The sequence below is a fragment of the Athene cunicularia genome (genome assembly GCF_003259725.1).
Source record: "Athene cunicularia isolate RWA chromosome 13 unlocalized genomic scaffold, athCun1 chr13_part1, whole genome shotgun sequence".
Taxonomy (NCBI): domain Eukaryota; kingdom Metazoa; phylum Chordata; class Aves; order Strigiformes; family Strigidae; genus Athene; species Athene cunicularia.
In genome coordinates, this window is record NW_020799117.1 from 3,244,896 (window position 1) to 3,267,848 (window position 22,953).

General features: G+C 51.4%; 1 protein-coding gene across 3 annotated transcripts in view; it reads left to right on the forward strand.

Annotated features, from left to right (window-relative positions):
• The first annotated feature begins 321 nt into the window (after positions 1–321).
• JADE2 (jade family PHD finger 2) overlaps positions 322–22,953 on the forward strand; it is a 78,434-nt gene continuing 55,802 nt past the window's right edge. For 2 of the 3 annotated variants that reach the window (XM_026857978.1, XM_026857979.1), the window contains exons 1-3: positions 4,117–4,174; positions 7,105–7,190; positions 19,274–19,431. In XM_026857978.1, coding sequence (XP_026713779.1) covers positions 4,117–4,174; positions 7,105–7,190; positions 19,274–19,431 — 302 coding nt within the window. Of the gene's footprint in view, positions 390–4,116; positions 4,175–7,104; positions 7,191–19,273; positions 19,432–22,953 lie in introns of those variants that run through there. The other variant, XM_026857980.1, reaches the window with a different exon arrangement.

A 22,953-nucleotide genomic window follows, 5' to 3' on the forward strand; every position in this document is an offset into this window, starting at 1 on the left:
TGGTGGTATTCCTAGACAGAGCAAAGGAATAGTTAAGGCAGAGGCGAAGCGTTGGAGAGCAGCCCCTCGACTCCATCCCCGTCACCCGCCCGGGCACAGGCGGTGGGACGGGGGGTGCTGGGATGGGGGCTCAGGGACCGGGGGTCCCTGGGAGCGGGGGTCCGGGCTGGCCGGAGCAGTGTGGGTGCCGCTGGGGGCACTAGTTTCTGTTTGTGTTCCTATTTCTGTGCTGGAAGAACAAACAGGGAAGTGGTTTTTCTGCAGTCTCATTGCAGCTCACAAACAGAGCACATAATTCAGCCGGTGTTGCTCAACTGTCACAGCGTCAGAGGTGACGGCGCAGGGGGACCGGGCGCATCCCTCAGCGTGCGGATGAGCGCTGGGAAGAGGTGACGACCAAATACTTTTTTTTTTTTTTTTTTTTTAAAAAAAACACTGCAACTTATGCAGGTTTCTGTGCCTATTCCCTGTGGAAGCAGGGAGCGCAAGGCATGGATGAATTTCTCTAGTTTGCTTGCTACACTCCAGGCTGGTTCATTCCTGCAGCCAGCCCCTGCGCAGGGTGCTGGGATCCCACTCTGAATCCCACGTGGACTTGATGTACAGAAGAGCTTGCGGGGAGCTGGGAAACATCAGCGGATTCCCCAGAGCGCAGGGTTTGTGGAGGGGTCCCCAGAGGGTGAGGAGTTGTTTGCTGGCTGAAGGCTGGAGGAGGCGTTTTGGTTTGGTGAGCGTGGGGCTGGAGTGCCCGGGTGGGACAAGGAGCTCAGGATCTGGGCACAGACCAGGGCACTGCTGCCTCCACCTCTCCCAGGTTGCATGGGCTGGGCAAAATTGCATCTCCAAAGGCTCCTCTTCAACCCTCCCCTGCTGTGAGGCAGGACCAGGCAGCCTGAGGCCATCATCTCAGTTTTACTGCCAATCCTGCGGCTAATTTGTCCAAGGCCCTAGTGATTTACATTTGTTTAGGCTGATGGAGGGCCGTCATCTTCCTCGGTTTAGCATTTATCTGCCTTTCTCAGCTTGAACAAAGGCAATGCTGAACATGTGTTAGTTTGCAAGCAGCTCGGTTTTTGGGTTTCCAGGCATTAGCACAGGACTATGCCTGTGGATTTGAGTTGCAGACACTTCAGGGGGATGTTCATTTGTTTATAAAAGAAACCCACATCTGTTTCTGTTTGAATTTTTTAAGCAAGCATACATAGAAACCTTTTTCTCTTGGTTTCTGGCTCTGTAAAAGCTAGATTTTTGGGCCAAGTTTGACCTAACAGTGACCTTTTCAAAGTATGACAAATTTTTTTGGTATTTGTTTATGACTTTAATAATGATGCCATGCGGGGAATGGGTCAGTTAAAGGTGAAATTAGCTTCTAATGTAAACAAAAGATGAATTTTGGAGCAGAGACTGTGTTTTGTGGAGTTACTCAGTAGTACACCAACTGAATTGGTCCTGAGAGCTTTTTTTGTGTGAGACTTGTTGGGGCCGGAGCTCTGGCCCTGGGAGTGCGAGGGATGCTGGCAATGGGTCCCCCGAGCTGGATGCCACCAGGGTCACACTTTATAACCGTGTGCTGCAGATGGGGAAATGGCCCAATTACCCTTCTTCTACAGTAAATTCTTCTGTTAAGTACCAGGTGGTTTACTGCTGTTCTGCTGCTCAAGAAGATGAGTCCCTCAGAAAACAGCATCTTCTTAGCATTGCCTGGAAGTTAACCATTTTCAGAAAGGGGCTGCTTGAGCCCTGTGGTTTTGCCCCCAAATTTTTGCTCCCTTCAGGCACACGGTACCTGTGGGCCGTTGTCTGCTGTCCCCTACCCAGGCAGTGGTTGCCTTTCAGTGCTGCTGTGTTCCGAGATGTCCGTACTTTGCTCGAGCCAGAATTTCATTCAGAGCCAGTTTAATGCAGTTTGATTCGGTGGATGCTGTCTTGGATCCTGCCAAACAGTGGCAAAATGATTTATTGAAGTAGAGCCACTATTTTACCTGCAATGTGAGCCACCTCTGTATGTGAATGTAAATTCATACCGTTATATAGTGAGCACATCAAAGGGTGTTGTGTGGGACAGGAGCAGAATGCAGGGACCCAGTTCATTAAGGGGATGATCAGTGCATCTTCTCACATTTATATCAGAGCCAAAACCGGTCCCAGCATCCTTACACCTGTGCTGTGTCATATATATCATGTATATTTTTCCCTCCCTTGGAAGGAGAGTGATGTCAGTGGCATCCTGCTGTAAAGGCAGAGATGGGAAACACTGGAAATCCCACTGGGTATCACTAGCATTCCTTTGCTTCAGCTCAGGTGTTTCTTTTCCCCATTGACTTTGGCGTATTTAATCTCTGTGACTAGGAAATCCAGAGTCAATAAAATCGTTGTTCCAGCTTTGTGCTCCAAAAGCCTGTTTGCCACTTCCAACCCAGTAGGTTTGAAAGGTTCAGGTAGGATTTCCACTAAAAGTAAGTAAACTGCTGTCTTCAATATCATTTCCCCCAAGCAAAATCTAATGGCTACTTGGAACAAGGCTGGTTTAATAACATGTTTCCCCTTTAATCACTGGGGGAAAGTATTGATATTGCCATTTTCTCAAGGAATGTTTTAAATCATGTTTTGACAGCGCAGTGCCCTACCGCCACACTGACAGTTAAAATGTTTATGCTACTTTGTAGTATTATCCCTTATAATGCTGTGGTAAAACATAGCACATATATTGTAAAATACAAGGTTTTTATTTTTGCAAGGTTTTTTGGGTTTTTTTAATATGTTTATGTGGGACTTTGCCTGCTGTTGTGGGGGAAATGACGTGCTCTAGCCTGCTATCCAGTCTGTGTGCAGCTAGTACCTGTTGTGTCTGTACCACGCAAAACCAACGTTTAGTTACCATCCCCACTTACCATTCGTGGAAGCAGTGGTGTGCACGCCATGTTAACAACCTTGGATTCTTATAAAGTATCTCAGAGAGTACTAGGAAGATTTCCATGAGATTAACATAGTTTTCTGCGGGTGTATTTTAGCTCACGGCCTGTTGGACTGTTGTCTGGTCCATGGTTCCTTTCCATCCAGAGCTCCCCAAGCCCTGTGTTGGGGGCCACATTGATCAGCCACCAGCCACACTGGTCTTCAAAACATAAAGCATCTTTTTTTTTTTTTAAAAAAAAAAAGCACCTGCTGGTACAGGTACTTGTCTTTCAGCTCAAGAGGGGCGAGTTTAGGAGAAACCGCTGATTTCAAGTGGTTCTGTGGCTTGTTCAAAGTCACAAAGCAAATCAGCAGCTGAGTTTGAAAAGGATCTCCTGTCCTCCTGATGGGTGCGGTGGTACCCGCTGCCGTGGTTTTGCTCTGAGAGGATGGAGAAGTCACAGCAGCTGTGCGGAAGCTGCTCGCTGACCCCGCCGGGGGCTGTGGTGTGGTGGGGGGCTGCACGCCTGTGCCAGAGCCGGCGGAGCAGCTTTGGGTGATGGGAAGGGTGCTTCAGGCTTGGCTAGCACCTACTGGCTGTGTGACAGATACACCAGAAGTCTTGAAAGAAGTAAGATACCGCCTGAGTGGGAAGATGAGTCAGAGGGTAAAACCCCAGGCTTGTTGTACACAGGGGTCCTCTTGGGCTCCGGGATGCTCGGACTTCCCCCTGCAGACATACTGAGAGCGCGCAGAGTTTCCATTCTTCTGTCAATCTGCTGCTTAAATTCACAGCCCAGACGGATGGTTCACAGGATGTCTTTTTGTCCTGGGGTTCATGGTGAGGCATCCTCGGGGGGGGCGGTGATGCTCTTGCAGAGTGAGAGCCCTTTGGTTGTGAATCTCCCACATGGGCAAATTGCCAGGCAGTTCTGAGTGATGGAGGTGCCCTCACTGCACCTCCTAGGAGCCGGGAAAGCTGCTCGAGCAGCACTGACACCCTTAAAGTTTTTTAGAAAGCCCTATGAGGACTGTTTTCTTCTTTTTTTTTTTTTTAAATTTTTTTTTTATTTTAAGCCCCTGGGTGGTTGTTTGTCCTGGGGGTAAGCACTGGCTGGCGCTGGGATAACATGGTGTGCAGGTATTCAGAGATTACAGTGATTCGGTGCTGAGAGGAGTTTCCTGGGCGTTAAGTGTAATGTTCAATTTCTTTTGTTACAGATGGAAGAAAAACGACGCAAGTACTCGATCAGCAGTGATAACTCAGACACCACTGACAGTAAGACCTTTAATTCAAGGCTTTGAATGAGATTCACCTCCAGCAGGGAAAACGCTTGAATAATTACTTTGCAAAGAGAGGAGGAAACTGCATTTACTGGGATGTCTCTGCACAGTGAATTGTGCGCCGGGCTGGGTTTGTCAGAAATGCAGCAACAAGCTGATATCAATTTAAACACCCGGCTGTGGCTCCTCTTAACTGATGAGAGTGTCTCCCTCGTGTGAGGAGTCTGGGCGAGGCAGAGCTGCTGATTGCAAATCTGCTAACGAAGCAAACACCCTTTGTAGACAAGTTGTCCTTTCCTGTGAGCTGCAGCCTGGGACTAGTTAGCTCTTGATTGAGTTGTACTGGGGGAAAGGGAAGTTTTCGCTGGAGTCGGGGTAAAACCGGAGCTGCCTTGTTTCCCTGCTTGCGAGCTGAAGAGCGATGTGGGAAAAGGGATAAGGCTCAAGCCAGCAAAGCTTGCAAGCCCATGCTTGCTTTTCAACATCTACCTCACTTCATCCTCATTCAGGAAAGCACAGAAGCATGTGCTCAACAATAAACATGTGCAAATGTGCTGAATTTTGGCTATAAATAGAGCGCTTTTCTCTCCCACTTATTCCAGGGTTTCACCCACTGCAGACATACCACAGTGCCTTAGTGTTCAGCACCCTCCAGGCACTAGTCTAATCCCTTGTCTGGGCTCTGGAGTTTCCTACTAGTTGCTCTTGGTTTCTTACAAATGTCACAGTAATTTCATCTGGGCCGTGCTGGGAATTTGCTCTCCACACTTTACAGGATCTGGCTTTTGGATATCCGAGAACGAAAAGGACTTTGCTAAAGACACTAAACTTATGGGCCTTTTCCTAACAGGATGATGGGGAGATTACAGGGGGTTGTGGAAAGGCTGATCTCGCTGGGTTTGGCTGCTGTTCCCACAGCTTTAGCCAAAAAAATTGTCAGCATGAGCGGAGTTTGCACCGCTCCTGCCGACGGGAACCTGCTGTTTGGCTGCTGGAGGGGACCCCCATCCTGCTGGAGCCCTGCGGGGGGGTCTGAGCCGTGCCTGTGGAAAGCGTTACAGGCTCTGTCAACGCTGCTCGCTTCTTGTAAAATAAAACATCTCTATCTCAGAAAGGGGTTTGTTTTGGAAGCAGTGCTTCAAACTTCCCATCTCCTAATCCCCAGATGCTCAAAGGCTTACCAAGCCGAGCTGTGCTAGCTGGCTTCTCTGCCTTTCGGGGTAAGGCATCTTTAATCACGGTATTAAACAACATGGCCTTATCTCTGTTGGGCTTGGATATTTATGCTGCAGGTGATATCTAAGCTGTTGACAAATGCTCTCCTGCAGGATAATTGTAAACAATTGTGAACAATTTTTATGCCTCCACCGGGGAAGCATGGTAGTGGCATGTTATCTGAGTCTGCATACTTGTAGCACCACGTTGCAGCTTGAGAAGAGGGGGCAAGGTGGAAAGTCGTGGCTCGATCTCTCAGTATAAACAGTGGCTCTGCTGCTGCAGTGCTCTGAGCAGCTCGCCGAGTACAGCAGCGGTTCCCAGCGGCTGCGGCGTAGGGGCTTATGCTGTGGGCTTTGTTTACACAGTCCTGTTAGCGATTTTAAAAAAATGCATTTGTGTGGAGCCCACTCTAACGACATCTAGCCCGACGATGCAGTCAGACAACAGCCATCCTTCAGGAATGACTGATGTTATCAGATCTGGGCTTCATTTTAAGAAGTACAAGAAAGTGGGTTTATCAAATAAAGAGGGAAAGGTGAACTAGTGCCTCTTCCCCTGCGAGCAAAAATAGTCATGCGAGAGTTATCTGGGCTCATGAGGGACATTTCCCACCACGGTGGCACCGTACCCAGGACAGCCCTTGTGCCAGCTCAGCTCCTGGCCAGAGCCCCTCCTGAAGTCCTTGCGTGCGTGGCTCCATCGTGGTTTGCAGTTGCTTATGTGGATGGTGGGGTTCCCTCCTGTTCAGTCATCCAAGGATAAAATTAGTGTTAGATAGGGCTATTGATAGTTATTTGTTGCACACACACACCCCCCCAGAAACATTTTTATTAGAATCTGGAGGGATCCTGTTATACAGAAGACCCAACTGTGTAATTATAAAAAGATTCCAATAATTAGTTGATTATTTATTATTGCCAAATACATACAGCTTTTTTTCTTTTTAACCGGGAGTAACACACATGGGTTGGAAATAAAGATTCATAATGTAAGTGGTCCCAGCACATTTCAGGCTTTAGCTGCCCCTGCCTCGCGGTGATGATACGGCTCCAGTCAGGATGATGAGTTCATTCATAAGACTTCCAGAGTGAAGTAATCCCAAATCCCAGAGCAAACGCTCTCCTACTGCTGAAAAGTGTAAAGTGCATTGGCTCGGTGTGTCCTGTTGCATGGTTCCCACTAGATGCTGAACTGCACACAGGCGTGGAAATGACTGGTCCTGGTGTAGGCAGAGGAGTTTTACCCAGTTGAGTCAATATTTTTGACCGTGGGGTCTGGAGTCCTTGAGCAGTTCAGTTGCTTGTCTTTAAATATCCTTGTTAGAAAATTTTTCATCTTATCTCCTTAATTCCTGATCCCTATAGATTCATGATTCCAGGAGTGGGCCCTGGCTCATTCCCTCTTAGAAGCCATTCTTACTCGTGATTTTGGGTTTCTCGTTTCTGATGTCTGCATTTGAAAACAGTGCTTTTAAATTTCAGAGGCCCTGTGTTTCATCGCCTACAGCAGCAGCAAAGCACCAAAATGTATTTTGGTGATGTATCCAGGGATGTGCACAGAAATAATGTCCTGACAAGGTGTTGCTGCCTTTTAGTGTTGACCCAAAGCGTTGCTTGAGTCTGGGTAGGGGCAGTGGGGCTGGTGGCCAAGACAGGGAAAAAAATTTGGCTCTTCTCTGGGTAACCTGCCTCTGTTGCCTCGTTGCAGGTCACACCACGTCCGCCTCCAGATGCTCCAAAATTCCAAATACCAAATCCGCCTGGTCACGGCAGAAGGAGAAGAAGCCCTCTGAGGTATGTGGCTTTTAGGCTTTTGCCTTTTCTCCTGGGGCTGTGCTTGCCCAGCTGTGGTGGCCACCAGCGTGCCCACAGCTGGCTGTGGGTGGTGGGTGCCGGGACAGGGCATCCTCCACGAAGGCAGAGCCCAGGCTGCAGAGCCACCGCTCCCACCAGCAGCGCCGGGCTCAGCCTCCGGCTCCGCTCTGCTGGGAGGGAGCGGGCGGAGGTACCCGCTGGGCACCTCTGGTGCGGCGTGGGGGGCTCCTTGTGCCCCCTTCACCCCTGTTGATGCAATGGGGAGAGGTTGAGTTCGGTGGGATTGGGAGGTCCTGTGGTGTCGGGGTGGCCACACGCTGAGGTTGCCTGGTTTGGGGGCCCACCCGGGTGCCCTTAACAGCCCAGGTCATAGCACTGATGCCAGGGGAGGGTGGCAGGGTGGAGGCTCCTCCCCGTGAGTAAGGGGGAGGTACAGAGCGCCATGAAAGGAGAGACGGCACAGCTGAGTTGCAGATTACCTTGTGCTGGTTTCCTCCTGTCACGGGGCTCAAGGGCATTAAGCTGAGGCCGCTGGTGCCTGACCTTGCTGCAGGGTTCCTCCTCGCTCCTGGCAGTGCTGCCCACCCCGCAGGGCATTGCCCAGGTTGCCCCTGGCAGCTCTGCAGCGCGGGGACAGGGACGGGCTCAGGAGGAGCTGTGTTTCCTGAGGGCTGTGCTGGAAGGGACGATGCTGTTTTACCTTGTGTGCCTCGGATACATTTCCACTAGACATGGAAACTATACTAGGCATGAGCTGCTGTTGTAGCAACTGCAGTGTTTAGCAGTGGTCATCTTCATTTCAAGAGCAGCGTGAGCAAAGCCAGAGGGACATTGTTCAGGGTCCGGAGTCAAACAGTGCTCAGTTTAGAAGCAGGTGAATCTGGCATGGCTAACGCATGCTTGCAGGCTGTAAACTCCTTCCCAAGCCCCCACGTTACACCTCTGCTGAGGCTGTGGCCTGGTAAGCACAAACCTCTCTAACATCTTCCCTTTGCATCAAGCTGAGTAGAGATTTTGAGGTTTTCCTGTGGTCACTGCCTGAATTACAGCTGCACTTTAGTTCTTACCACTCTGACAGATTTACATTGATACATCTAACGTGTTGGCGGTGGACAGACACTTAAAAAGTTCGAGTTGTTTGTGCCTTGGGTAAAGAGAGGGGCTGAAAAACTGTTATTACCAGCTGAGGTAATTGGAAACACTCCGGAGAGCAAAGAACCCAGGGTGCAGATGTCACTGGCTGCTGACAAGGCTATTGGAAGGTTGCCCGCTGGGGCTGGTAATGTAATTTTTTAGTTATAGATCTGTCTCTGGAAATGGGTGAGGGGGTGTATTCTGTGATCTCCCCCCCCCCCCCGAAAAACTGAAGCGTTTAGGGTGTCTTCTCCTCCTGGGGCAGCGTTACCCCCTCTCTGAAATAAATGCCCATCCCTGTGCCCGACGTGTCTGTGAAGGCATCACATCGGCTGTGTCGGTGCTGTCGGGAGTCCTGTGGAGATGCCCGGCGTTAGACCTCGTTAGATGTGTGAGGATGTGACTCGTGTGTCACCAGCAGTGCCATCCGTGCCACCCTGCTGCTGCCCAGTAAAATCCTCCAAAAGAGCCTGCGTTGGGACATCTCTTTCTGCATCACTGGTACAGACTTTTGTCTTTAATGTGAATTAGCTTTATCAACCTGCTAGGAGTTTAACTGGCTGCTAATGAAGTTACTGGATATAAGTCCAAGACTCTGAGTGGAAATGGTTCTGCACTTTATGAAGGATGGTTAGACCTGGATCCAAGCTTTGCTGCTCTGCAACAGCTGGAGTGAAAACTAGATCCTAGTCCACGGCACCCAGGGAGACATCAGATGTGGGGCCTGCGGAGGCTGGGCTCATCCCCCTGCTTCATGCTGTGTTGTGGTGCCCAGAGGACAGTTCTCAGTGAAATGTAGATCTGGAACAAATAAAGTGGAGCAAAAGCTTAATAGTGCCCAGCTTAGCAACAGTTGGGCCAGAAAGCGAACTCTGGTGGCGTATCTGAGCAGAAATTCCAGGGGAGTTTGGAGACGTGATGTGTCACTACTCAAATTGGAGTTTGGCACGGATGCTCAAGCTGACAAACCATCTTTTACAAAAGCGTAGTGGGAACCTGAGCAGATGGGAGAGGTTCAGATCTCAGCTTTACTCCCCTTACCCAGCATCTTCCCCGTGGCCACTGGCATCCAGGTCTGCTTGAATCCAGCTCCAGGTGAAACCCAGGAGTCAGGAGAGTTTGTCGCTGAGGGGAGACTTGGGATTGCCCCATGCGACAGGTCCGAGACCTGTAGTGGTGCACGGTGATGGTTTGAAGGTCACCCCAGTGAGCGCTGGCTTATGGATTTCCTCTACGATGGCACCTTCTAAGCTTTTCCATGAGTGACCCAACTTCTGCTCTTACGGTGAGCGCCTGTCTGGTCCATGGGTGGGGTCCACTGCTCATCATCTGTGAAATACTGACAGGTTTGGCACATCCTGGGGGATTTGTTGCAGGAGCCCTGGAGGTTTTCAGGCACAGGCTGGGATGGACATTGCGTCCTGAGAAGTGTACAACATAAACCATACCACTGTCAAACTACTTCACATGAAATAGTGAAGTGCCTTTCTCTTTGCTGTCCCACTGAGGATGGAAACCTCAGGAGGGTAACGGGGAGAGCATGACTGATGTATTATCAGATGTTGAACCCCCTCTGGGCCAGTCTGCCCCAGACGTTTTGGGGCTGGACAAGCCATTTCAAACTGTAACTCAACCTCCAGGTTTGCACGTGGGTTGTAGCTTTATGAAGAGCTGAGCTGCTGTCGAGGTGCAGAGGGTCTGGGCATGTGCTGAGGAGTGACGATGCTGCAGGACAGGCTGGGGGATGCTGGAGGGATGGGGGGGTTTGTGTGTGTGTGGAACTGCCGAGCTCTCCTGCCCCTCTCAAAGTCGTGTCCCCATTTCTCTGCGAGCTGCCATCTGCATTCCCCCTGACAACCCGAGCAGGAGATAAAAAAATCAAAGGCATTAGTGTTGCATAGTTATTAGCCAGGTCAGGGGGTGATGTTTATTATGAAAGACTCTGTGAGAAGGGATTAACTATACACATTAAAAACCACCCGATACAAGGCATCTGGAAAAACAAGCTTCTTAACATGGAAAAGTACTGAGCTGTTTGTAAACATCCGCGAAGGGGGCCATTGCCAGGGAGGGTGATTATATTTATCTGTGCCTGTCACGGGGCTCTGCCCGGGCTCTTTCCTGACGTGTCCCAGGCACCAGGCTTCTGTCTCAGCTGCCTCCCTTGCAGAGGTGACACTTGTCCTCCCCTGCCCCACTCCTGGGCAGCGGAGACCTGGGGGCAGAGCCCGGCAGGGTGCTGGTGGTGCCCTGGGCATGGGCATGGCTCTCCTGCCCTGCCTTTGCCTGTAGGCAGGGGATGGACGTGGGCAGCTGCCAGCGGCTTCTTGCATCTGCAGTGATAGCAGCCTACCAATCTGGGCATTTTAATTAATCTCATTAGAGCTCGTTTGTCTCTGAACCTGGCCTCAAACGGAGTGTGGTGACTGGTAGCCATCCCCGGGCTCTGCCAGCCAAGGAGCCCTGCGAGGTGATGCTGGTCCTGCTCCCTGCCCCAGGAGCTGGAGGGAGGGGATGCTCGCTCAGGTCCTCCCTGTCTTGGATGCTGAATCTGCAGCGGGGAATAAGATGTGCCTGAAGTATGGATTTCTGCTGCTTTTAGTGGCACATTAGTGCAATCCTGCCCCTGGCTATAGGGCTGCTGGGGATATGAGCACAAGCCTCACTGGTTAGACTGCAGTCATCAAGCCCTCTCTCCTCTTTTCTGACAGGGAACAGTTGTCAGTGTGTGAGGAGAGGATAGAAGAACAAGGCAAGTGTGTAATGAGAGTCGCTGGTTCTACCTGCCAGCTCCCAGCCATCAGCGGCCTGGGGACTCCCTTGGATGCTGCCGCTGAGTCGCTCTGAGCCACTGGGTTAGTCGTTAGCTCCTGAACGGTTTGGGATCCCAACCACTAACTACCCTGCAGTGAGTTGCGCTGCTGGAATGTACTGGGGAGGGGGGAAGCCCTGCTTTTTTGTGCAAACTACCCCTGACCCTCCATCCAGCAGTCCCTTTTCTAAGCTGAAGAGCCCTGTGCAGTCTTGTCTCTCCTCTGTGGGTGCTGCTCCTCTCACCGGACATCCTCATCCCCCTTCTCCTTCAGGCCAGAGCTTCTGGAGATGAGGGGACTGCAGCTGCAGGCAGGGTTCAAGATGAAGGGGAAACCACAAATTTATACAATTTACATTCATTTCTTCTTGCCTTGTTTAGATATTACTTCCATGTTTTGAAAGATGGCTTTTTATATCTCTTCACAAGGATTTAACCCCTTTAGCAAACATCCTCATCCTTCTAAAAAGTAATTCTTAGCGCATTAGGTCTTGGGTTTTGCCCTGCAGTAGGTATATAATGACCCAGTGAAAAGTGAATTTAGTCCCCACGCTCCGCATGCTTGAAGAAGGGCTTTTATGAGTATGGCCAAGCAAGACTGGACATGCTTGTACTGGGCTGGGCGAGGAGAAAATCCGTCTCTGTTGAAAGGTTTGACTGCAGCGGCTTTGTCACTTTTCCCAAGCTGGCTTGGGGATAACAGATTAATACCATTGTCTTCTGAATGCTGAGAAGGGCCAGACAAAAATGCTTCTTGTTCCTATTTTAAATTCTGTTGTTCATTGAATCTTTAACATTCAGCATTTTGAGAGGAACAAGACTAGATGAAGAGATAGCAGGCTGGCTCCCAAATGAACATGAGAGTAAGTATTTTTTTCCCCACAGGCAGATAATATCACTGCTTACACACACCAGGCATTGCCGCGTTTTGGAGCCTTGCTACTGAATATTGCTGCTTGTCTCGTTTCAGAAAAGACTGGAAAAATGGGATATAATGGCAGAGAAATAGTGCTGGGCAACTGAGGGGTTCACCCACGGAGGTGCCGGCTCAAGCTGATATGAAGACAGTTTGTACAACCAAAAACTATTCCCAGGGTTCCCATTGTTCCCGTTGTTTTCTCTTTCTCTAAAAATCCTTGTGACTCATGAGCTACAACAAACAGTTTTATGCTTGAGAGGGTGAAGGGCTAATAGCACTGGCTGGAAATGAGGAGGGAGCCCTGCAAAAGAGGCGGCCGGAGACTCCCTCTGTCCCAGCGTGGAGAGAGGAAGGGGGTTATGGCTGGGGGGGGTACCCGGGCCAGGATTGCAGTCAAGGGAAGAGAAAAGAGAGTGTTGAACCAGAACCTAAAGAAAACCTGTTATTTTGGCATCAAAAAACCACTCCCACATCTTTGCGCCATGACCTGCTGCCGCCTGTCCTTCAGCGTGATGCTGGGAGCCCCACGCCGCCCGTGCTCGCTGCGGGGGGGTCGTCGGGGCCAGATCCCGCAGCGCTGCCGGGGTGTGGCGGGACGGCTGCAGATTCCTTGGTTACAGGAGGGAGCAGATGCCAGTACGAGATTTCGGATGCGGGCTGTGGCCAGGCCGTTCCCACCTCTCCTGTCCACCCTCTCCCTAGGGAGCAAGTTGCACTTTCCAGCATACACTTGATTTGGAATGATGGGCTTCGTTTCTCTTTCTCTTACATTTCATACCAGTGCTTTGGAAAGGTGGTGGGTTTTTTTTTTTGATGCTAAAACTTTTCAGGGATACGGATATTTTTGCATATAAATGAAATTGCATCCCATTCTGGGACTGGGAGCGAGAACAGAGCTTCTCCCTCTGCCCCAGGAGCAAGGTCTAAAAGCTCTTTAAGGTCATCTGGGTGCAGATGTAGGGGAAAATGGGTAACGCAATTCCTGCTGGCTCGGAAAGCCTCGTGTGCTGGGATCCGGCCTGCTGGAGCCCATCTGTGTTTGGCTGAGCTGCCTGGTCCCTTCAGAGCCGGTTTTCCCCCGGGCTGGTTTGCGGCAGGCGCCGGCGGCCCCAGCTGAATACCCGTGTCGGGTGATGCTGAGGCCGTGCTGCCTCGCCGGGTGCGATCGTCTGCGCCAGATCCTGCACGGCAATCCCTGGGCTGGCTGCTGTTTTAAAAGCTGATTAAAACCAGCGCTAGACGAGTGTTTCTTTTCGTTTCGATTTAAAGCTCAAAACAGATACGGCTTTTTGGCTCGCACCCAGGAGCTGGTTTCGTACAAGCAGAAAGTCCTTACCACGGGATCTGAATTCCGTGCGTTTGGGTTGGTATTTGGGGCTGAGGGGATGATCGGTGGGCTCAGACCTGCGGTGCTGTCACCCGGAAGGCCAAGTCCTTGACAGTAGAAGCTGAATAGCCGTGAGATTGCTGGGCCTCTTTATTAGAGTGGTTTGTGAGTGAGTCGAAGAACCTAGAAATTCATAAGGAGGATTGCACAGAGAGGTGGTGGAGATGCTCAGAGAGGGGCTGGGGAGAGGCAGGGGAGGAGGAACGCTGCTGCAAAGCGGCGCAGCCTGCGAGCCCTTTGCTGAGGGAGGGACGGGATCCCACACAGCCTTTCGGATGCCTCATGGTGTGCCCATCATCCTTCCCATCCCACGTGCTGTGGCATCTCCTCCCAGGCGTCGGTGTTCCTCTCTGAGGTTGTCCAGGCATGGGACAAATCAGTGCTGGTCCCTGCGAGATCCCAGAGGTGCCTCACAGCTGTCTCAGGGTGCAGGGAACGGCTGCGTCTGGCGGGGGGAGCAGCAGATCCTTTGTGAGGTGCAGTGGCCGATGGACAAGGTGTTTGTGGCTCGGGGAGGGGCTGAATCCAACCCCAGCCTTGCAGATCCCTGCCTTAACCACAGGCGCATCCTTCCCGCGCCAGGCTGGATCCAAGTAAAGCCTTAGGATGCGAAAATCAGAAGAGGTGTTACATTTAATCAGCTGGGGAGGATTTAATTTTTTTTTTTTTAAGAGAGAAAATCCACATAGCTTTCGCCTCACAACAACCGACTGCAGAAATGACAAACAGCACTGATGTATTATTGGGGAATGCAGTGGCTTTGGTGTCCCAGTGACTTCTCGTGTTCATGGACCACCAGGACCGGCAGTCCCAGCGAGGCAGTCAGTCCAGAACTGCAAACTGGTAGGCTGGAAGGATGGGGAGACAGTAGGGGTTGGTAATTTGGTCTTGTCCTGCCTGCAAGAAGTGAGTGCCAAGGGTGATGTAAAGGCTTGGAGGCCTTGGAAGTGGAGCCACGCCAGAGCGGCTGGATCCCCAGGCCCAGGCTGTGGCTGGCAGTGACGATGCTGGGACAGGAGGGGGGAGCTCAAGCCTGCGACTGCACAGTGGTTGTTTGGTTCAAGGAGCAGTAATTGCCTAGAAGTTGTTTCCTACGTGAAAAAAGATCTGGATGGGACTGTGTGTGTGATCAGGCAGCTGCTCCACGCAGAGGGTGGGATGGCTGGAGCCGCAGGACGTCCGTGTTGGTGGCCTGGGTGTTGGTGTCCTCCTGGTCGGTGTGATCCCACGAGGAATTAACCTGCTGCCTCGTGTGTGAGCGACTTGGGGGTGAGCAGGGAAACCCAGCCGGGAGGCCAATGGGCTGCTCTGGGAATGGCAGTGGCAGGGGAGGTGATGGAAGCTGCATCGAGTGCTGCTTTCATCCAGAACATGATGGTTTGCTGCTGCCGCCTCGTTGGGTACGCTTGTGCTGAGGAATGGTATCTCCTGGAGTATTTTTATCAATTCTTATGCTTTATCCATCACTGTAATATCCACAGACACCTGCATTTTGCATGTTATAATCTGTCGCTCGGCAGACAGTGTGGGAAGGTGGTGGTGGGTGCAGGACCCGTGGTGGGGTGCAGGGCTGATCCTGCCGTGGGTGCTCAGGGCTGCACGAGCACACTCAACTCCTGGTCCCTCTTGCTTGAAGGTACAAAGGCAAAACTCTCTTGGGATTTTGCAATTTCTTGTTCTTTTTCCCCGTCTTTAAAGCTGATGCTAGGAAAGGGTGAGGCTGGCCCCGGGGCATCGGTGCGATGCGTCTCCAAGCATCGCGGAAACCTGCCCGAGGTTCCCAAGCAAGCAGAGGTAATAAAGTGCACCTCTTGGTTTGGCCTTGCCCCTTGCCAGCAGATCGATAGGCAATAAACCAGATCCCACTGCCGGGCTGGAAGGGGAGGACGGAGCCTGGCCAGGGCTGCGGGGGGAGCGGGGAGCAGGGCAGCCGAGCCTCGGAGACAATTTGTCAGCTCCTGCGGACAGGGAGAAACAGTAAACACTCCTATTGAGGGAAAATTGCTTGTTTTCTGGTACCCAACTTTCTCTTCGTCGCCAGGTCCTCAGTTCATCAGTGCCCAATTTATCCTTTATTTGGTTTTCATAAATAATTCAGAAGAGTTTGAGTAGAATAATTGAGTCTTTTCCCAACCCTAATCCCAGACAATTGAAAACAAAAAGACATTTAGATTACAATTTGAGCGTATTAGCTGTTGGGAGATTTCCAGACAACTGATCTGCTTTCCTTTACAATTTCTGTGCCGTTCTATCATTTCTAAAGTGTTCTGCTTTGATAGTTAATAATTTGAGCATTTCCAGTTCTTCATGAAAAGACAGAGGCATTGCTGTGATAAAGTGCGGGCGTGCATGCTGCCTTTGGATGGGCAAGCTTATCTGTTTTCCAAGAAGAACTAAATAAATGAAGTAGTGAGATTGCAAATCCAGCCCGCGATGTGCCTTATCATCTTCAGGGAAATAGATACAATCGTGCTTATTTGGCTTAAAATTAAAACTAAGCTTCTATGCCAATGTGAGCAGAAAAAGCCAGAAGGGATGAATTTGGGGGAGACTTAATGCAGGAAAACACAAGCCTGGGATCCACTCCATGCAGAGGGGAGAAATTATACCAAGGGCTGATCCCGTTGCTGTGTTTTCCAACGCGGAGGCTGAGAGTTACATGTGGTGGTTTGCTGGAGGGTTTTGCATCTGCTGAGGACGTGAAGCATTGGTGAGGCTGGTCCTGCTGGTTTGGAGCAGCGGTGAGCTGTGGGATGTACATGGGGTGCTGCCAGGATGCTTGGACCGCCAAAGCCATGACCCCAGCAAACAGCTGAGAGCACTAAAGAAATTATCTAAGTAATAGCTGTAAGCAGAGCAGAATGTGTTTAGTTTCTGTCATGAGGATCGGATGGAGCTGCCTGTGGACGGCAGCCCTGGGGGGGACCAGATCTCCCAGCAGCACTGCCAGCTCCTCCCCGACGCAGGGCATGTTGGTACAGCTCCTCCATCATCCTCTTCATCAGTAGAGGAAGATGGTGGGCCATGCACTGACATAAATCCACCCTGGATGCCCATCCCTGGTGTTACCTCGAAGCGCTGGGGCCCATCCCCTCTCAAGCTGTCTCCTGGTGCTGACTTTAAAAGAAAGTGGGGATCCCTGTTTGGGGTAAAGCTCTGGCAATGGTGCTGCTGCAGTGAGCGCCCGCATCCCAGGGAGGGGGGAGACCTCTTGCAGCAGGTTGGTGACGTGGCTGGACCCTCCCGAGGGCTGGTTGCCCTGGAAGGGGCAGTCCCGTCTCCCCCATGGCTGCTCCTGTGCTGGCTGCCAGGCCGGGTGCCCTGCAGCAGAACACGATCGTGCCTGCTGCCCGCCGCCCTGCGCTGCCCGCGGGGCCCTGCCTGCGCTGCCAGCACCACACCGGGCAGGTTCCTGGAGGAATTGTCTGTATTTGCATGCTGCGAAAGAGTGATGCAATGCTCCTGCGCCCTGCAGCGTTGAAGGGGGTGTCCTCAGGTGCCTTGATGGCGAGGGAGGTGGAGGACACTTAAATGTCAGCAGGGTCCAGTCTGGGAAGTTTTGAAAACCTTTTGGGTGCCCAGCACCTTTGGAAGCCATTCCTCCCTGTCTCTGCACACGTATCCTGAGGGCGAGTGTCTCCAAAACTGCGTTTTCTGTAACAGTTTTGCAGCTGGAGTGGCGTAGAAGCACTGCACCACTCCTGCCTTGGGGCTGGCGGTCAGAGCAGGGAGGTGGCACCAGCCCCCCGTGCTGCCCTCAACCACTCGTGGTCCAGGCACGGGGCAGCATCTCATCCACCAGAGCAGGGCGTGTGGGGCGGGGAGGCTCGCTTGGGTTTGCGCCGTCCTCGACGGAGGTGGGCACCGACACTGGGTAACGGAGATGCCGTTTGCCCGAGCCGCGACCCTGGCAGTGCAGGGCTGTTTAAGAACAGGGCGTATTTCTATACTCTATTTTAGAAACCAAGCTACAGCAGGGTTGCTTTGTGTGTTTTGATATGCAGACACACGGCACTGGAAGGACTGTGACATCTCACATATTCCTTCTCATGTTTGATTAACATTTATCTTAATTTTTTTTTTTTTTTTAAATTTCTCACACTGGCGACACAGTAAAAGGTTACTGTGGTATCTGTAACCATGCATTTGTAGCACATGGAGACTTAAAGGAACCTGATCTTTCTCAAACTGAGCCTAATTCTGACTGTAATATGTAGGCTGTTAATTATGTTTGTTGAAGGATGCGCTGAGACTGTGTCTGGCCAACTCAAATCGGGTTTATATAGACGCAGGAAAAAATGTCTGCAAGCAGATGCATCGGGAGGAAGGTACCAGTAAAATTCACAAGAGGTCCCAACGTAGAAAAGGTTGTTTATGTATTGTATTTAACTCTAATTGGGTTAGCAGCTGAGACTCTGAGGATTAAACAAACTGACCTAAATACTGGTCTCAGTGGTCTTAGTTAATGTCTAGTTTCCTGCATCTCAGCCGATTTAGTTTCCCAAATACTCTCCAAAGCATGTTATCTTTGTATTGAAAGTGAAAAAAACCATATTGTGTCATTTATTGTGGTTCTGACAAAGCAATAGTCATTTGGAGAATAGACTCTGCGAACCGATTAAACCGTGTCTGAAGAAAACACCTGATCCATCCCGGCCCTGCAGAGGTGACGTACGAGTACCAAGGATGGAGTGGATAGAGGCGAGATGGTGTCCAGGCATGACTGCTGGCACCGTCGGTTATTATTTCAGCTAATAACAGATGGTAGAGAGGAGAAATCATCCATTTTCATTTACAATTTATTTTTATGCTGCAAGAGGCAGGATTGCTCGAGTAGTTGCTGTCAGGCAACCCTCTGGAAGGAAAACCTTATTTGCCATGAGGGATTTTTTTGGAATGAGTTTTTCATCATAGTATACTGGGGAAGACTCTGCAGGGCCAGAAGTGAGATGGAGAATGAGCCCATTGACTCTCCGAGGGGCTGGAGGATTTTTGTAGAGGAGGGATCCAGTGTTGATCTCACAGGAGGTTTATTGGGTCAGGAAAAATTTCGGTGTGTTTGGCTGTGTGGATGTGTAAGCAGGCCCCTCAGTCACCTTTTAGTTGGATATTTTCAGCTCTGGTTTAACCCAGCCTGGCTTTATTTTGCCTTTTTTTCTTCAGTGTGCAATCACTACTGGAGGAATTGAGCCCCACTGGGTACCTCCAGCTTTTGGCTGTCCCTGTTCAGGGCAGTGAGGTGACACGATGGGGATGTGAAGGTGCTTGGGGTGATGAGGTGGCTCTGTGTTTCCCACAGCTTCATTCATGTCAAGAACATCAGTTCTCCCAGTAAGGCTGAACGTGGAGGAGCCCGGTTGTTGTATGTCCCTTGGCGTTTGGGGTAGATATTCGTGTGGCTGTGTTAAAACGCTGATCCCCTCAGAGAAATCAGCCCATCATTTCTTGAGTTCAGTGTTAATTGTCAGTCCGTGTTTTGGCTGAGCTTGCACCCTGTGGCTGGATTTCACGTCTGCCGGAGCTAGGGGACCCCAGGGGGGTTGTAGCTCTGGGGGCTTGGGCTCATGGCACTGCCTGGCCAAGCAGGGGAGTCCTTGCCTGAACACATTGTTCTCCCCAAATCCTGCCCAAACCTCACCCTGGAGGTGACATAAAGTGACACCCCGACACTGTGCAGTTGGGGGTGCCAGGACACATCTTGGGGACTGTTTCCCCAGGGCACCCTCCCTCCTCCGACGCATGCACCCAGCCTCTGTCAGCCCCCTTCACTCTGTCTGTTAGATGGTTTGGTTTTTTTTCTCCCTGTGCAGGTTTTCCGTACAGATCTGATAACGGCCATGAAGATCCCCGACTCCTTCCAGCTGAGCCCCGATGAGTACTACGTCCTGGCCGATCCCTGGAGGCAGGAGTGGGAGAAGGGCGTCCAGGTGCCGGCGAGTGCTGAGGCCATCCCCGAGCCCGTGGTCAGGTAGGTGAGAGGGATCCCCTCCGTTGGGTCCCCTTTGCCTTGGAGAGGTGCAACACCATCTCAGAGAGCATGGAGAGGGGATGCACGGGGACCTCCCACCGCACCCTGCTGTGGGCAGTTGCTTTCTGAAAGTCCCTCTCGTGCATGCCTGGCTTTTCTCGGGCGGCAGAGGGGAGCTGTGCCAGGCAGGCCAGCTCCTCATTTGCTGTTGATCGGGGAATTTTAAAAAGACCTAATAAAATCAAAGGGAAGTTAAAATAATCCCAACAGAAAACCACCCAGACGTCAGCCTCTGCCCGGCTGGTTGATGCATCTCTATGTCTAGAAACACGTGGCTGTACCGCTGGTATTTCACGGCAAGGGTGCAGGAGTTGGCCCTTAAATTAAAAACTTCCCTCTTTACCATGTAAGCTGTTTGTGCATATTGGAAACGTGACAGGCATGCTGAGATTGGGGGCTTGGGAAAAAGGAGCCCAGCGAATAGACAAGCATCTCCCAGACCTTGTAGAGACGACGTCTATCGGCCTAGATCGGTGTCTCATTAGCTATTTTAAAATAGGGAACTGAGTTTTAAAATAGACACTTCAGCAGCTGCTCGGGCAGAAAAGAAACGTGGGGGAGCTGCTACCCGTTTGCTGTGTGCAGGGGATTATCCCAGGGTGATGACCGAAGCCGTGGGGGAAAGGCTGGTGCTGCTGGTGGGATGAGCCAGGCAGATTGGGAAAGGACCTCAAAACTTGCAGGGTCGGGCCCAAAACCTCACAGTATCGGACCTAAAAACCTGCAGGGTTTGTGAGAGCTTTGCAGCTCCCATGTGCTCCCTTCATGGCGTGCAACCCTGGGCACGCATCCTTGCGAAGGCATCGTGCTGGGGTGGCCGGGGGGGGGACGCGTTCTGCCGAGGGAGTTGGGCAAGAGGCGGGGGCCGGCGGAGGCTCCGCTTGTCCCACAGCAACAGCAGCTGCTGCTGCAGCTGCCGACCCCGCTTCTGAAGTAAACTTTTGTGTATGCTCCCCTTCCTCCCCCGGGGAAAACAGAGAAAGAAATGAAACTTTAATGAGTCTGAACACATCAAAAGGGAAGTTGTAAAGGGGGCTGTTGAGTTGATTTAATCCTTGGGAAAAAAAAAAAAAGAGGGGGGAAAAAAAAAAACCAACCCTATGTGTGGAATATCTTTTTTTAGTTGTCTTTGATAGCTAACCGCAGTCTGGGCTCACAAGGGCTCTGCTCCCCAGCTGAGGGCTCACGCCGGTTCTATTTCCAGCCGAAAAGTGATCGCTCGGCGCTGCCTGGGCTGGCAGCGCCCGTGTAACGCCAGCCTGAGCAGCGGCCTGCCCATGGGCACTGCTTCCCGGCCTTCCCTCGGGGCGGGTTTGCATCCCAGACCTCCGAGCCGAGGGCTGCCGGGGCTGGGGCAGGCTGCAGACATGCCCCTCTGCTTTCCCCAGAGCTGTTATTTTCGGGGATCCCCAGGGCAGGGATGCTGCTAAAGAGATGGCTGGTGCAGGTCATCCCCCCCTCCAGGTCTCCATCCCACCCTGTCCTGCTGAGGCACCAACCCTTCCCCAATATCTTTCGCATTTTTTTGGACCGCTCTCCTGTCTCCTCAGTCCTCTTTCCTCAGGGCTGAGCACATCCATTCATTTTAAGCTTCCATCAAAGGTCATGTTTTCTGGAGTTGTGAACGTTTGTGTCACCATCTTCCAGGCTTCCCCTGGTGTTGTCCATGTCACCACAGGGACTTGTCCACAGGCTTCGGAGGGAACATCAGACACCCCACCACAGCCTGGTGCTGCCCGCTCACCTTGACCTTGGGTTTCACTTCCACTCTCAAGATCCTCCTCTGAAGAATTTCCTAATTCTTGGTGTTATTTTGCTGAGTTGATTATTCTCAAGCTCGGCGATACTCCGTAACCCTTGATGAATCGCCTTTTGCAGTAGTTCCAGCTCTTTCTTCAATTCCTCAGCACTGTTTTGACTCTAAGCCTTACTCTCCAAAGTGTTTGTGATTTCCTCTTCGCTGGAGTTAGTGTCTGTGGGAAGAAGCGTGGCCCTGCAGACGTCTCAGCATGGCCCGCCGGCACCAGTGGGCATCTCCTGATAGGTGGCATCAAAGCCTTGCTAAGTCAAGATGGGTCCCATCTCCTCTCCACCCACCACAGAGGTCCCAACCCATGTTGGATGGTTCTTACCCTCTCTTATTTTCTGCATGCCTTCGTATAGATTACTTAGTTATGTGTTCCAGTGGTTTTCCCCAAGTTTTCAAGGCAGATAATGTGTGTCGTCTGCTGAGATCTGACCCTTTCTCTGTGACCTCTCCAAGATACTTGTTAGCGGCTCCATTGCTCTCAGCTAATCGGATTTCTGCAGCCCCTCTGGGTTGCTCTGCTCATCCCATGCTGCTCCTCCTGGGCTGCTGCAGGATCGTGCTGCTTCCCCACAGCCTGAGCTTCCTTGGAGGTCTTTCCTTTCTTGTTGGGCCATCTGTCTGTCCTGTGTCTCATCTGCCTGAACCACCTCTCTTTGCTGGCAAGACAGCGAGCATGGCCTGCAGGGCTTTGTCCTCAGACTGAAGCCTGTTCAGGATATTTTGCCTTCTCTAGTGCAATGTGAGTGGAATGAAGAGCTCATTTTACAGCAGCGTTAATGGTTGCACCTGGTTTGTGGCCATGATGCACATCCCAGGGGGACAAGCGATGACACTGCCAGATTTTTTTTTTTTAATCAGGGCAGCATCTCTCTGCCTGCACACCAGAAGGCACAGCAGAGACGGGTGTGCTCTTCCTGAGCAGTTTCCTCTCCGAAAACATCCCAGCCCTGAGTGTTTTCCCACTTGGGCCACTGGTGTGAGTCGGAGATGGAGAGAGCAGCATCCGGGCTGCCAAGGACAGATGCAGACTGCATTCCCTTTTGCATCTCCAGTGTTAGACAACTCCCTCCTGCAGCTTGCCCTCATTTGGAGAAATGTCAAGTATTTTTTCACAAGAGATGACTGTATTTCATCTGCCTAAAGAGAGCAGCCTTAAAAGGCCTTACATCTCCATTTACCTCCCTAATTTAATTGCCTTAATTTGCCCCATCTCCATCCTGGCAGCAGTGAGCAGGTACCTTGCTACCACCCTGCTGCCACTGCCCCATGGGCTCTGCACCAGTTTCCTCCCTTTGCTTCCAAACTTTCCTTTTTCCCTTCTCAAAATATTTCACGTAAACCCGGTGGATCCTCCCTGTGTCAGATTGGGGCAATCCAAATTACTTTCTCTGCTGATAAAAATCCCAGCACTGATGTTTCTGTAGACTGGGACATTTGGAGCCCAGCAGTTGCTGCTCTTCCTCGCTGTCAGGGCAACGTTCTGCTTTTCCCCCTGTCTCGGAGGTGTAATGCAAGGGTGTGACAGAGTATCCTGCCTTTAGGCTTACAGCAGCAGGGGATGGATGGATGCCTGTGGTAATCCAGTCCTAATGTTGTCACTCCTGACAGCCATTTCCATGTGAAATCCTAAAGGGAGGCGGGGGGGGGGGGAA